The sequence below is a fragment of the Canis lupus genome, chromosome 6, assembly GCF_003254725.2.
Source record: "Canis lupus dingo isolate Sandy chromosome 6, ASM325472v2, whole genome shotgun sequence".
Taxonomy (NCBI): domain Eukaryota; kingdom Metazoa; phylum Chordata; class Mammalia; order Carnivora; family Canidae; genus Canis; species Canis lupus.
Window position 1 is genome coordinate 10,856,164 of NC_064248.1, and position 16,042 is coordinate 10,872,205.

The 16,042-nt window shown below is 42.3% G+C and overlaps 1 protein-coding gene across 6 annotated transcripts in view; it reads left to right on the forward strand.

Moving 5' to 3' along the window:
* Positions 1–16,042, forward strand: part of BAIAP2L1 (BAR/IMD domain containing adaptor protein 2 like 1) — an 86,997-nt gene that overhangs the window by 60,593 nt on the left and 10,362 nt on the right. For 4 of the 6 annotated variants that reach the window (XM_049111140.1, XM_025426205.3, XM_049111143.1 and 1 more), the window contains 7 exons: positions 1,345–1,482; positions 2,156–2,308; positions 4,049–4,216; positions 6,903–7,050; positions 8,723–8,930; positions 9,573–9,650; positions 11,188–11,368. In XM_049111140.1, coding sequence (XP_048967097.1) covers positions 1,345–1,482; positions 2,156–2,308; positions 4,049–4,216; positions 6,903–7,050; positions 8,723–8,930; positions 9,573–9,650; positions 11,188–11,368 — 1,074 coding nt within the window. The remainder of the gene's footprint in view (positions 1–1,344; positions 1,483–2,155; positions 2,309–4,048; positions 4,217–6,902; positions 7,051–8,722; positions 8,931–9,572; positions 9,651–11,187; positions 11,369–16,042) is intronic. The other 2 variants (XM_049111141.1, XM_025426206.3) reach the window with 1 other exon arrangement.

Genomic DNA, 16,042 nt, shown 5'->3' on the forward strand with positions numbered 1-16,042 from the left:
CTGTTGCTGTCACAAATCAGCACTTGAGGATGTGAGACATGTGGGAGAATACCATCTGGGGCTCTCTCAGGCGCCTAGGTCTGTTTGTCAAAGACTATTATGTGGTGTCCCTTACCTGTCCCCTGGTATTGATGACTCCAGCAATTTTCTCCTGTCTGACCCTCCAGCCCTGTCACATGGCTCTTTTCATCTCCTTTACCTGCTGTGGAATAGCTGCTTTCTTTGCCACCCAAAGCCCCCTTCTCACCAAGACTTCCACTTGGCAGTAAGTTGTGCAGTTACCCTGAAAACACCCCACTGCCCTTGTGTGCATGTGCTCTGCGCAGTCTGGAGGAAGGCCACAGGACCACCCACAACTGCTGGGGTGGATGTAATGCCAAACATTTTACATACATTATCTGATTTTTACCCCTACAGAAACTCCATGATGTAAACTACTCTTATCCTCACTGTATAGATTAAGGGAAAACATGGATTTTATAGAAATTAAGTAATTGGGCAGCCCGGATGGCTCAGCGGTTTAGCGCCACCTTCAGCCCAGGGTATGACCCTGGAGACCCAGGATCGAGTTCCACATCAGGCTTCCTGCATGGAGCCTGTTTCTCCCTCTGCCTCTCTCTCTCTCTCTCTCTCATATATGAATAAATAAATAAAATCTTAAAAAAAAAAGAAATTAAGTAATTGCTGAGATTACACACCGCAATTCTAACCCAGGTCTATGAGGCTCCAAAAATCCTTTGCTACAGAGCACCCAGAATAATTGGAAGTGATTACACTCATTCATTCTGTTTTTTTTTTAAGTTTTAAGTCAGAGGTGCATGGGTCCCTCAGTCCATTAAGCTCCTGCCTTCAGCTTAGGTAATGATCCCAGGGTGCTGGGATCAAGCCCCACATCAGGCTCCCTGCTCATTGGGGAGCCTACTTGTTCTTCTATCCTTCCCCCCGCTTGTGATCTCACTCATGCTCTCTCGCTATCAAATAAATAAAATCTTTTAAAAAATAAAAAAATAAAACTGTAAGTCTTGAAACATGTGATTTAATATTGCTTTTTATTCACCAAAGCACTTAACCATTCAGTGTCTAAAAAAATTGAGAAAACAAGAAAGAAAAGAAAGAAAAGACATTCTTGTAAAAGCTGCCCTTGGGTGTCACTGGCCCCTTGTATGAACAGGGGACTTTAGGACAAAGCTCCCTGCTGAAGTTGGAGGGAGAGAGTGGTATGAAGTGAGAGTGTGTGCATTGTAAAAGGATGCAGGACGACTCCCAGTGGGAATATCAGCAAAAGTAACTGCCCAACAGTCTGTGTGGTGCTACATTCAAATAAGCACAACATTTAACTTACAGGCAACTCTCAAAAGATACCAAACAGAACACAGGAATAAATTAGATTCTTTGGAGAAATCTCAAGCTGAATTGAAGAAGATCAGAAGGAAAAGTCAAGGAGGACGAAATGCACTCAAATATGAACACAAAGAAATTGAGGTGAACTTTTCAGCACTGTTTTGTCTTGTGGTTGGTAACTTGTACAATTTACAGGGAGGCTTACCTACCTCTGTCAGTCTATACTTTATTCGCTCACTGCTGTGCTGCTGTTGAGTTAAAAAATGAGCATTTTTAACTAGGTATGAATTGCAGGCTGCAGAGTTTTCCAGAGCTAAGAATCATTAGTAGCCTCCTAAAAGCATTGGCCTTTTCTCCTGGTTCAGGAGAGGGATAGGTAAGGGATGTTCCTTGATTAACATCACTCTCCCCATTTTACAGATGAAGAAAATGGGGCTTGGGCTAAGTCATGTGGTTGATATTTAGAACTGGGGTTTAAATTTGGACTTTCTGGTTTTTAAAGCCTTTGATTTGCCAATAGAACACAATCCTATTCCTGAAGTATGTAAAGTGATACTTTGTGCAGGTTGCCTAGTGAAGAATGTAAGGCCTTTGGCAACGTCCTTCCACACATGAGTCAGGGATCTTAATGAGAATGATGATACCTGCTCAGGTTAGGTTACAACTTTGTTATTTTATCTCATGTTTATCTGCATTTAGTGTTTACTCCATTTCGAAATAAACCAGGTGTAAAGATGGCACAAGATAAATGTCTGGCTATACAGCTATTTGATTCCTCATGTCATACTTGTATAATTATTATTTATTTTCCTAGTATGTAGAAACCGTTACTTCTCGCCAGAGTGAAATCCAGAAATTTATTGCAGATGGTTGCAAAGAAGCTCTACTTGAAGAGAAAAGGCGCTTCTGCTTTCTGGTTGACAAACACTGTAGCTTTGCAAATCACTTACATTATTATCATTTACAGGTGGGTTCATGATGGCAATTGTGTTGCATTATTAATTTAACTTCATATTCAAATGCCCTTGAAATGCTTTACTTCCATATGTGCCTCAGTGTAAAGTGGTGGGCCTATTTTACCAATGAGAAGAGATGCCAAAGAAATAGCTTTTGACCGACTTGAATATATAAACTTTCAGAAATGTAGATGAAATGATTAAATGTTGCTTATAATATGTAATTAATTTAGAAGTATATCCATATTTAAAATCTTTCATAAAAAATGTGTAATCATTAAGAATTAGCACTTTCTTTTCTCACCTACGAGTCCGCTTTTCTCAGACTCTCATGCGTCTTCACCAGAGCCATGGGATGAGTGTCTTCACCAGAGCCATGGGATGAGTCCCAACAGACCTGGGTGGTTTGAGTGTTTGCCTTGGGAGTCCATGTACAGAGGTGTCCCTGGAAGTTCTTTCCCAGCCACAGACCCATTCACAGCATCAGGACACTTGTTGTGTTTCCTTTCTCATTCCTCTCAAGGATGTTTCCTCATGAACTCCTTAACTGAAGAACTGGCTTTCCTGCCCTCCTTCCAACACACATAGTTGTGAGGTTTTTAACCCCAGGAATCATTACAAAATATATATATTACTTTCGTTTTTTTAAAAAAAAAACTATAAATTTTATTGGGCCTATGTAAGTATCCAAAACTAGCATTAAATTAAGTCAAATATTCAATGTTATTTATAATAATTTAGAGAGCACTCCATGATAAAAGGTTTGTAAGAACTTGAAAATAAGGCAACTTCCTCTTTTTCAGGGGAAAAACACTTGGCCTGGTGTGTATGCATCAGTCGTATGTTAAATATTTTATAAAGTCTTTGCAAATTTAAGGACTGTTCACCTACCAAATAAATCTAAATCCCTAAGATCTGATATTGTTACAGGAAAGGAAAGAATTGCGGTATTAGATGATCACTTTTGTCAATAGTGCATCTGTACTTAGTTCAGCAGTGTCTGTTTCCATGGTAAGGATGTCCTGCTGGGGCAGGGTCATAGGTCAAGAGACCTTGAAGCTCTTTCTGTGGTGAAGCCCTGCCATTAATGGGGTACTCACTGTGTCACAAGGCAATCTGGCCTATTTCCAGGGAGCTCTAGTTGATGGTAGACTCTTATGTTTAACCTTGGATCCCAGTTATGCTTTTTGGCATAAATCAAGTCTACTTCTTTTCTCTCCCGGAAGTCTCTTCACCTCTCTGAAAACTACCCTTTTTTTGGCTACAACATCCCAGTCCTTTCAATGGCTCCTTGGATAAAGCAGGCCCAAGCAATTGGTGTGTCAGTGCTATGGTCCAAGGCCATAGGTGGTTTGGGGCGAAGGGGTCTTGCCCTCTCTTAGGAGTAGGGAGGAAGAATGCACTGACTAACATTTCTGGGGCCATTGGGGAAACAGTGGGGCTTAATAAGATTGCTCAACCCTTCCCTTTCTGTGTTTGAGCTTGTTCTGAATCATTTACATTACTTATATTAGTCTTATACTCTGCATTCACACTGAGGGGGAAGGCAAGCTCCTGTAGAACAGGGGCCTACAACTCTTTCAGCAAATAAAGGTGGAAGCTCATAGATACTTAAGCCCTCACTGAATTTAACACAAAGCTCTCACACTTCTGGTGGTAAGCCAGTAAAACATTATTGTTGATAATTGACGTAACTTTGCTCTTTGAACAGTACACATTTGTGCTTAGTTGTGTTTCTTTTGGATTTATAGTCTGCAGAATTACTCAATTCCAAACTGCCCAGGTGGCAAGAAACCTGCGGTGATGCTACCAAAGTGCCCGAGAAGATCATGAATATGATCGAAGAAATAAAGACCCCAAGCTCTACCCCTGTGTCTGGAACACCCCAGCCTTCACCAATGATTGAGAGAAGCAGCATGGTAGGAATTAATTCTCTCTCCAAGATTTCAGTTGTGTATTTACTGATAAGACTTGGGCTAAATCTCCAAAAAGACGAAGGCCTTGGTTGGTGGCAATTACAGGTCCTCCTTTCTTCTGGGGCCTCTTCTTTTCTCACTCTGATGGTCTTACCTTCAGATTTGACATAGTTGTGTGGTGCTCAGCACTGTGTAGTGCTGTGTTCAGTGCTATTATCTTTGTTTTGGGAATGTTATTGTTACTGTTTTGAATTATAACCATTCCAACTTTGTAAATTTATTCCCAGCAAAAGAAACGTAGGTGGCTTAGAGAACAGTTAGCAAAACTCTGGTGCCATTCATCACAACATAAGGCACTTCAGAAAAAAATAGCCACCAAAGACTTCAAGGTAATGAAATCAAGCGTTGTAGTTTGCTACTCTTTGAACCTGGGCTCTATTACTTTTGGCAAACATGTGGAGATTTGGATCCAGTGGTTAGTTTGGACACATAGGTTCACTCTAACCTCTGAAATGAAAACAAAGATGTTAAAGACCAGTGGACAACCTACAGAATAGATCCATAACTGCATGGGGAATAAAAGAAGGTGCTGTCAATGGACCAGAAACACTATAACAGTCTCAAAGAGAAAAAGGCAAGATTGGTATGTGGAGAATCAAGAGAGAAGGAAATCACAGCCCCAAGCACATGAGGGCAAGACTGCAGAAGAGGGCAAAGCAGAGAGCCCAGAGCCAGTAGATGCAAGAGGAGCCGAAAACCTGGCTGTGGTGTTCCTGTGTGTGGTCAGTTGTAGATGATTTGCATCCTCTAAGCTGGTTAGTTTCTTCCCCCTCACACTTGCGGTTAACAGTAGGCAGCAGGGCCTTTTTGTCCACTGGCGGAGACTGTGTTTCCAGAGAAGAGGCAGAGTGTACTTCCCCATCCCTACCTCACTGCAGGCAGTCTGTGATAACAAGAAAAACAGGCAAAATACAGACTATGATAAACATGTGAAAGAATAGGGAATGCCGTGCAATACGGAAATGGACAGATAACCAAGAATCACTGAACAAGGGAGGAAAACCAGTGTCATGAAAAGACATACTGAAAGAAAAAAACTAGAATAACCAATATTGGAGGTAGCAGAGGCAATAGGGCCGAAAAGAAATCTTTAAAAAGAGGGCAGCCCAGGTAGCTCGGGGGTTTAGTGCTGCCTTTGGCCCGGATTGTGATCCTGGAGATCTGGGATCGAGTCCCACGTTGGGCTCCCTGCATGGAGCCTGCTTCTCTCTCTGCCTGTGTCTCTGCCTCTCTCTCTCGCTCTGTGTCTTTCATGAATAAATAAATCTTTTTTAAAAAAGTTCTTTAAAAAGAGATGAAAAGATATTACATCCCCAGGGGAAAATCAGCTAAAGATTTTGGAAATTAAAAAAATCAGCTAAAGATTTTGGAAATTAAAAATTAAAAAAGGATTATTCCTAATTAAAATGTCTGGGATTTGCTACAGCATATCCCAGGTACAGGGGAAGATGGGTGCAGCATATATGAAACAATATTGGCCATAATTGATGAAGCTGGGTGTTGGGTACAGGGAGATTTGTTGTGCTGTTCTCTCTCCTTTGTACATGCTTGAAATTTCTCTAAAATAGGTTTTTCGATTTTTCCCTTCCCTTCCCCCTCCCCACAAAAAAAAACATAAACAAGAAAACCCCCACACCAATAGACTGGCTCATTAACAGCATGGAATTGCTTAGAAATTAACCCGAAACACAGAACGAGAAGAGAGGGTATAAACATAATTTTAGACAGGTTGGAGATAACCTAATTGCCTTCTCAAAATCACCACCAGATGTCTAATGAGAATTTCACATTCAACTCATCCAAAACCAGGTGACTGATTTTCTCCAAACATGCTTCTCCAGTCTTCCCCATCCAGAAAATAGCAGTTCCATCCTTCCAGTGGCTCCCGCACGAATGTGGACTTGTCCGTCTCCCCCGCCCCCCTTTTTCTCCCCTCCCCTCTTCCCAGACCACAGCCAACCCACTGGCATGCCTGCCTGCTGCTTCCACCTTCAACGCAGATCCAAATCCAGCCACTTCTCACCCCTCCACACCCCTGACTCTGGCTCCTGCAAAGATTACCAGACTCTGCCTGGTCTTTAACACAGCAGCCACAGTGAGCCTGTACAGATGGGAAAAAAACAAAACCTTGACATATTATGATCAAGTTATAGAAGAGGACAAAGAAAATTCTAAAAACTTCCAGAGAGGGGGAAAATAAAATACTTACAAAGAAAAGAGAACTCCACTGGTACTAGATTTTTTTGTTAGCAAAAAATATGAGAAATTTAATGGAGGAATGTACTCAAAATTGCTTGGAAAAATTATTTTAAATGTAGACTCCTGTAGCTAAGTAGCACCTAAAAGGGATCCTAAAATCCATAGAGACAGAAAGTAAATTAGTGGTTGCCAGGGGGTGGTGGGAAATGGAGAGTAACTGCCTTCCAAAAAAAAAAAAAAAAATGAAGACAGGAATGAAAAAAAGAATGTGATATTTTTGAAATAATAATTCAGAATACAGCATTGCCATCCAACCAAAAGAACTTTGGAAAGACAGTGGAATTTAAAGCATGTTAAAACAGCCCTGGCAATCTCTATAGTTCCATTGCTGTGTTACACTAATATTAAACTAATCAGAAATTTTTCACAGGTTGGAAAAGATTATGACACTCTTTCTAAATATTCACCAAAGGTGCCCCCAGCTCCTTCAGCCAGAGCGTATACCAGTCCTTTGATCGATATGTTTAATAACCCAGCAACAGTTGCACAGAATTCGGAAAGGATAAAGAATTCAACAGGTAAGAAATTTATTTTGATCTCTTTTTAAAATACCCTTGCCTGGGTGGCTCCGTCATTTGGACATTCAACTCTTAGTTTCAGGTTATGAGCTTTGGCTTGGGTTATGATCTCAGGGTCATGGGATTGACCCCCGTATCAGGCTCTGCGCTCAGTGGGAAGTCTGCTTGAGATTCTCTCTCCTTCTGCCCCTCCCACTGCTCGTGTTTTCTCTCTCTCTCAAAAAAAAATCTCTAAAATGAGCATGATTAAAAAATAAAATACCTTTTTAAATTTTTTTAATAAATATTTTGGATAAATATTACCCTGAAGTAGAGGTAAAGAAACGTGTATGGTAGCACACATTTAACATTGCCTTGTTGAAACTTATACTTCAATAAATAAAGGTCTGGATTTAATATAAAACCATAAGACATTTTGTAAGTGACACATTTCTTTGGCAAATTCTAATTGCATATGCTGATTGATGTTTACATAGAGGAAATGTACTGTTGAAAGATGTTACATTTTAAAATTAGAAATAATGTACAAAGAGCCCCACCATGTGCCATATTTGGCAATTATAATATTTCTTTTTCAATAAAACAAACTATAAAAGTTCACATGACAAAATTATGGCTATTGATCTTACCAATAGGCTTAGTGTGAATTACAATCAGTGCTTTTCATCTCTAACAGAGAACTTCATGCTTTCTGGATGCTGAAGTTTCTTAACTTTGTTGATGCTTTTACAATAAATCAGGACCAGTTACTGTTTACAGAGATTCCAGGCATCTTTGCTTAGGCTCCACTCTGTGTAGACAGAGTCTTTGGGACCCAGAGACCGCCCCCCTCTCTCTGTGGAGTATCTCACAGGCCTCAGCCTCTTGGGTATGAAAGTTGTGGCAATCAAACCATGTGCTAGAGAGAGCCTACAGACTACAGCATTTGCAGCTGCTGAGTGAGATCCAGAGATAAGAGTTTCAGAATGGCAATTTTGTTTCTTTGGATTGGCAAATATCAGCCTGTGCTTCAATTGAGACAAATGCACAGCAAGGTACTTCATATAGTGCGGTAGACTGTGGAGTCAGGCCATCTGTATCCAGGGCTGGCATGCTAGTTGTGATATCCCAGTGAGTCACTGCTTCTTCCCTCAGAAGCTGTGAAGCATTGAGAGTGTGGACTGGCATGTAGGGGAGGGTTTAGTAAACGTACTGGTCCTCTCCACATCCTTACTACTTCCTAGATGCGATGTTGAGCAGTTGCACAGTGACAACATCTGCATTTCCAGTCTCCACTTATTCTTTGTCATGGGCAGTGGGGTGTGAGTTGATGCCCATTTGGGGTCCCTGTTGGGAGAGTAGGGCAAGGAAAGCATCAGACCCTCTGGATGTGTCAGCTTGTCTCTGGTTAAACCAGAGTGCAGTTGAAGCTTAGCACACACAGTGTCCTGTCTGCCTGGAAAAGAGAATTTAGCCACAAGGGTCCTCCTCAGTGGAAGACCTCAGGCGGGATTCTGCTTCTGCCCCTTGCAGTCCCTGCACATCAGGGCAAAGTCTAAGGTGTGGAAATAAAACGCATCGGAGTTGCAGTCGGAGTCCTGGTGGGCCACAGTGGATGGCTTTCTGGAGTTTGCTTGTTTGAACTTGTTACCAGTCCTTGAAAAGTTCTCACTGCTATGTTCATTTTCAACAGATTCTTCAGATGATCCTAGTTTACAGCGATCAGTTTCTGTTGCAACTGGACTCAACATGATGAAGAAGCAGAAAGTAAAAACCATTTTTCCACACACTGCTGGCACGAACCAGACCTTGCTCAGCTTCGCCCAAGGAGACATCCTCACATTGCTCATTTCTGAGGAGAAAGATGGCTGGCTTTATGGAGAGCATGATACCACCAAAGTGTAAGTCTCAGGGCACATGCTGTCCCCACAGCAGTCAAGGCCGCCCAGTACTTCAAAGAGCTACCATATCTCCTTTTAGCCACAAATTGTCTTTGTGGTCATAGTAGCATTTTTACCAAAGGTAAGTTCATAGTTTAATTATGGTTCTAGTTTAGTTAATTGGAGTGACTCTGTCCCAGACTATTTTCTGTATGTCTGTGTGTATATAAATGAATTCAGTATTTAAACAGATGATATGAAGTCACCTCTGAAAGTAGCTTAAATAATTGTGTTCTTTTTTTAATGACTTTGGATTTCTCAAGAATAATCTGCACATCAAATGGATTTTATTAAGATTTAGGTTATAAATAGTTTAAATGCCAGCGTTGTCATTTCAACCAGGAGTATGTGCATAGGCCTTACTGTAAGCTGGTTAAATTAGTTTTCTGTGTAGATTATTCAGCTATTAAATGAATGTGGAAAAAAGCCAAAAAGGGAATCCAAATAAAATGAGTGCTGTATATAAAAGACACATTGTGTGATGTGAAAATCGATTGGTCTGCCCCTGAGCCGCCCCCAAGCCATTCTGTAGTGTGCTTACTGTTCACTTGTCTGCTGCTGACCCCACAACCAGGCCTTTTTTTTCTCACTCCTCACCTGTAGGAGGGGCTGGTTCCCGGCATCCTACACAAAGTTGCTAGAAGAAGATGCAAAGGAAGCCATGAGTGTTCCCACACCGAGGTAGGACCTGACTGTGGCTCTCTTTTCCCAGTGACAGAAAACTCACTTTTGTGGGTTTTTGGGTTGTTGTTGTTTTTTGTTTTTTTTTTTTAAGATTTTATTTATTTATTTCATGAGAGACACAGGGAGAGAGGCAGAGACACAGGTAGAGGGAGGAGAAGCAGGTTCCATGCAAGGAGCCCAACGTGGGACTCGATCCCGGGAATCGGGGATTAACCCTGAGCCAAAGGCACTCAGGCATCCTGGAAAACTCACCTTTGACCTCATGTTTTTGGGCATATCAGAATTCTCTTTAGATGTGTAGTTACCCTCCAGGGAAACCTCCAGTCATATAGTTGTATACTGAAGGGGACTGTTATCCCCTAGTTGTTCCCTTTGTGGTTTCTGCAGTGGAGACACACCCCATACTCTGCCCCTTACCCCCCATCATCCCTCTGGAACCACTCACTCCCCCAACCCATAACTAGTCACTAAATCCAAGGTGACTATCATCACCATCACCACTTGGGGAGTGCCAAGTGCCTTACACTAACTAGCTCATGTAATTCTCATAACAACCTATGAGGTAGGTCCTTACTTTAAAATTGAGGACACTGAGGCATGGAAAGTTGGAGCCAAGGCTGGAGCCTAGGGAGGTCTTTCCAAGACCTAGTTATGAATCTTTATATGTATATCAGGTAGTTGTAGTTGGCTACCCCATGGGTCCTCTGAAGTGACACATCCAGGGGTACCTGGGTGGATCAGAGGGTTAAGGATCCCGCTCCGTTTTAGCTTAGATCACGGTCTCAGAGTCATGAGCTTGAGCCCCACATTTGGCTTCAAACAGGGCATGGAGTCTGCTTAGAATTCTTTCTTTCTCCCTCTGCCCCTTTCACCTCTCTGGAAGGAAGGAAGGAGGGAAGGAAGGAGAGAGAAATGATACATCCAAATCGTACTCCTCATCTTTACCGTAAATTGCTTCATCCTTGGTGTTTTCCATTTCAAAGAAACCCTGTAATCCATCCAGCTGTCCCTGCAGACCTTTAAGCACCACGCTTGATGCTCCCCCTCCCGCACCAAGTCCTGTTCTATGTCATCTGTGTGTCCTCAGCCCTGACAGAACAGCTTAACTGCCACTGGGCCAAGGAGTAAGACTAGATGTCATGTTTATGATGTTAAAATGCTGAGGTGTATTGTTTTGTTTTATTTTCCCCATATCTGAAGTGCCCAATATTTTTGCTAAGGCTTGTGCTATAGTCTTCATTTTCTTATAGATCTTCTTAAGTTAACCAAGAGACAGCCCTTATGTAAGCTAGTTTTTTGTTTTGTTTTGTTTTTTTGGTGAGTGTACATTTATAAACTAGTAAAAACATTACGATGATTTTTACAAAGATATATATATTGTGTGTGTGCATGCACACATTTTGTAATCTCCCCTCTCACATTCTGTTTGCTTGTTAATCTATTACAGTTCTGGCCCTTACGCTATTTAGGATATTTGGGATTCAGAGGGCAAGATCTTATATGTAACTTGTATTCTCTACTTGTTGATTGTTAGCCCGGCACCCGTGAGAAGCATCAGCACAGTGGACTTAACTGAGAAGAGCAGTGTTGTCATCCCCCCACCAGATTACTTGGAATGTTTGTCCCTGGGAGCAGCTGCAGATAAGAGAGCAGATGTTTCCAAAAATACATCTACCTTTAAAGCACCGGTGTCCAAACCAGAAGCCTCATCTCCTGTGAGTGGAGCTGCAGCGTAACATGCTATGTTCCCCCACCCTGAACGACAGCCTAGGGGTGTGGGCTTTTGTCCCATAAGGAATGAAGGTGGTGTCCCCAGGGCTGGATAGGGACTGGCACTTTTCTGCATTCCCTTCTTGTCACATAACCATGCAGCTTCCTTAATTTCAGTCCTTCTGTTTGTATTTTATCTGACAGTGTAGTATGTCAGATAGTATCAGGTGTGAATCTCTCCTCACCTTTGGTCCTGGCTGCAGTCCATCAGTCACCTCATCACTTTTTCTGCATTTTCTTCAATTTTCATACTGTTTCCTAAAGGAAGGCTTCAGGTTAAAAGTAGTAACTGTATCTTTGTGTCTTCAGAAAGTGTTTAATTTGCACCAGGGGCTGGGTGAACCCCATGTCATGTACATTCTCTGTAATCCTAACTAACCCTGGAAGAAAGGCCATAGAGGCCATGGGCTCCCAGAATCCCTTCATTCCTGTGGCAACTGTGTCTGCTTAGTGCCAGTCTCTGGTGTGGGTGCTCAAGGTACAGAGATGAACAGGACCAGTTCATGGCTCTCTTGGAACTTACGTTCTAGTGATGGGAGGCAGACAATGAGAAATAAACAGTAAACACAGTGATGGAAGCTGTGCAGAGAACTAAAACAAGGTGAGGTGAGAAAGGGATAAGGCGACAGCTAGGATGGATGTCACAGGCTTGCGTGCAGATGCTTATGAAGAAGGCATGCCCTGGGTCCCCACCTGTGAAAGTGAGAGGAGGGGAGCAGCACTGGGCAGGGGGAGGAGCTGGACCTTCAGGGGAACCAAGCCTTGATCACTGACATCCAGGGTGAGAGAGCTTTAGCCAGGGCAGTTTCCTGAAGAGCCTGGACAGCCGAGGGCAGGACTTCTTACAGCCTGGAATCAGTCCCTCAGTCCTGAAGGGGATCTGGGCAGCACATGACCATGTCTGCACCCCCAATGAAGAGACACTGAAGCTGAGACCTGAATGGCAAGGAGCCCATCATGTAGGGGTCAAGGGGCGGAGATTCCCAGATAGAAGGAGCAGAGGAGGGCACGTACTTGGCATGCTTAGAGAATGAGGCTGAGATTCCAGGATGATGGAGAATCGAGAACGGATGCATGTTCTCCTTTTTTTTCTCAGGATAGATTCTACCATAAAGAAGGGGAAGGATGGAGAAGAGGACACGTGGTGTGTGGGCAGGAGCAGGGAAGGTTGTGAGCGGGAAGCCATGGACATGGGCAGAGGTGCAATAGGACACGCAGATTGGGAAGTTCCTGAATGAGGATGTCTACTCTCGGTGGGGAAGTGAGGGCCTCAGCAGAGGGGCTGGGCAGAGCGAGTAAGTGTAAAGAAAGAGAATCTGTGAAATGGGTGTTCTGAAGAGTGAGAAGGTACATGTGCTACAGAATACAAGGGTCATGCCATGTCTTATGCCTTATGCCTTATGATTTGGGGTCATGATTTAAAACAAAGCCAAGCAGTATGGTTGTTTCTCCAGCAACATGCGGCTGCTCCTGTGTAGACAAGAAGTAATTAACTAGTTGGGGGTTACCAGGTGATGGTGCAGGAGGAGGAGCAGAGAGTTCTGGTGTTTGTGAGGGTGAAGCTGTGGTGTCCCAGATCCTGGAATTCAGCCTAGGCCATGAAAGGATCTGGAGGTGGGGGGCGGTGGGCAGAAAGGAGGTGCAAGGGGTGCCAGAACTTCTGCGAAGCTGCACAGTTGCTAGAGTGCAGTGGAAAAGGAGCCTGGGAGGTGAGGGTCAGAGAGTAGGCTGGACTTCTGGGGGGCTATGCTGCTGAGCTTTGTGCCCAGGGCTGCACAATTGGTTAGGTGGCACTAGAGGCTGCCCAGCCCATGCCCTTGCCAGCTTCCTCCTAGAAACACCCCTGGGCACTGTTCATGGTCCACAGGCAGTTGGAGCAACGATCCCAGGCTACTGTTTTTTATTTTCTGGTAATTGGGTGGTCCTTTCTGTAGTGCATGCAGAAGCATCTCCCTGCTTCTCACGGAACGTGTGGCTCCACAACTCTACTGGTGGCCTTTGTTCAGCTGTGAATGGTACATGGGTGCGGTCCCTGGATTAGGTGGAATGGGAACTCTTAAAAATGTGCCCTGTGTTTCAGCATGAGCCTTCAGGTGTTTTGGAACATGCATACCTCATAAGCTGCAGTGCTGTGTTCTAACCCAGGAAATGCAAAGTTTTGCAATGTCACTCAAAAATATCTTTGGCTTCTCAGATTAACACACTATACAATATATTGTTTGCACCTTTATCACTCCAAATACAGAACTGCAAAAATTATTTTCAAAAGAATGACACACAGCTTTGAAAGTGGAGCTTTTCCATCCTATCATCATGTTAATAGAAATTACTTGGAAGGACAAAGATATCAAATGCTGTTTTATTAAATGCCCTAGTACATTGTAAAGTAATATTCAATTCACACTCTTTGGAAATGATCTTAGGCATTTCAAAAATCCTTAAAATTCCTTTTGCTGGGGATGCAGGGGTACTTAGAACTGCATGTGACAGAACTCAGGATCCGGAAATACAAAGTACACTGTTCATTTTTTATTTTTTTCTGGTTGGCAGCATTGTGGGGTTTTTTAAAATTTTAATTTAAATTCAGTTTGCCAACATATAGTATATATGTTATCACATCACGTGCCCTCCTTAATTCACATCACCCTGTTATCCCATCCCCCACCCACCTCCCCTTCAGCAACCTTTTGTTTCCCAGAGTCAAGAGTCATGGTTTGTCTTCCTCTCTAATTTTTCCCCACTCAGTTTACCCCCTTCCCTTATGGTCCCTTTCGCTATTTCTTATATTTCAGTCAGCATAATACCCTCCAGTTCCATCCACATCGATGTAAATGGTAGGTATTCATCTTTTCTGATGGAGGAGTAATAATCCATACACACACACACACACACACACCACATCTTCTTTATCCATTCATCTGTCAAAGGACATCTCCGTTCCTTCCACAGTTTGGCTATTTGGATATTGCTGCTGTGAACATTGAGGTGCAGGTATCCCGTAGTTTCACTACATCTGTATCTTTGGGGCAAGGTACAGTGTTCTGGTGTGACTTGTTTGTAGGACCTTCTCCTGTTTTTGTTTGATTTCCAACTTTTAGGGAAAAAATCAAACATATATAGAATTGGGAATAATGACCTGGGGATGCCTAGGAGCCTGCTTCTCCATCTGCCATCTCTGCCTTTCTCTGTGTGTCTCTCGTGAATGAATAAATAAAAATCTTTAAAAAAAAATTAATAATGACCTGGTCTCTTCATCTCCAGCTTTGACAATTGTCAATACATTTACCAGTTTTTTTCTTTTTTTAAAGATTTATTTATTTGAGAGAAAGCACAAGTGTGTGAGTGGGGGAGAGGCAGAGGCAGAGAGAGAATCCCAAGCCGACTCCACAATGAGCACAGAGCCCAATGTGGGGCTTTTGATTTCACAACCTATGAGATCATGACCTGAACCAAAACCAAGAGTCGAACGCTTAACTAACTGACTCTGCCAGCCAGGTGCCCCCCAATCTTTTTTCATCTTGCCCCTGGCCACTGCCACATCAACTTGATGCGAATTCCAGACTTCATGTCATTTCATGTATAAATACCTTAAATATATTAACACCTTTTATTTTTATATGACCATAATACCAATCATCATATCTTTAAAAATTGACAGTAATTCCTTAATATTATCAACCAGTCACTTCATATTTTTTATTGTCTTACTAAAAATTGAACAGTATAGTTTGAATCTGGATCCAGGCCAGCTCCATACTTTGTAAATGGTCACTGAGTCTCACGACAAGTGTTTTAGTATCTAAGGTCTACCCATCTCTTTTTCTTTGTAACTTATCTGGAAGAACTAGGTTATTGACCCTGGAGGGTGGCCCCAGGCTGGATTTTGCTGCATCCATATAGCGTCCTTCACCACATTCCCCTTTCTCCTATATACTCAGCCTGGATCAAAGTCAGTATTATTTTGTTTCTTTGCCTGTTTTGTTAGAGCATTTCCTCTGTGGTGATGGCTAGTCCATCCAGAGAGAAACCTGTCTGGCTATCTCTCCTTTTGTGATATTAGCAGTTTTGATAAGGACCACCTTATACTATTACTTTAAGACTGTGTAATATCTTGTTTTTTTTTTTTTTTTAAAGATTTTATCTATTCATGAGAGACACGCAGAGTCAGAGACCTAGGCAGAGGGAGAAGCAGGCTCCCGGCGGGGAGCCCAATTCAGGACTCGATCCCAGGATCACAGCCTGAGCTAAAGGCAGAGGCTCAACTACTAAGCCACCCAGGTGCACCTTGTGTAATATCTTTAAAGATAAAAGAATCTTGCCTCAAAATCAGAGTTAACACAGAAATTATAAGTGAAAATGCTGACATTTTAGCCAACAGTCTTATTTTAAAAAACATTTTAATTTTCAGTGTTTTTCCCATGTCAGTAAAGCTTTATTATGAAAGCACTGATGCAGTTCTTACTATACTGAATAGGATACATTGAAAAATCCTGTTTTTAAATATCAAGATAGTTAAAAAATGATATTGCTTAGCATTTTGCAATTTAAATGAGATCTAATTTTTTTTAAATATTTTATTTATTTGAGACAGCATGAGAGCGAGAGGGAGAGAGAATCTG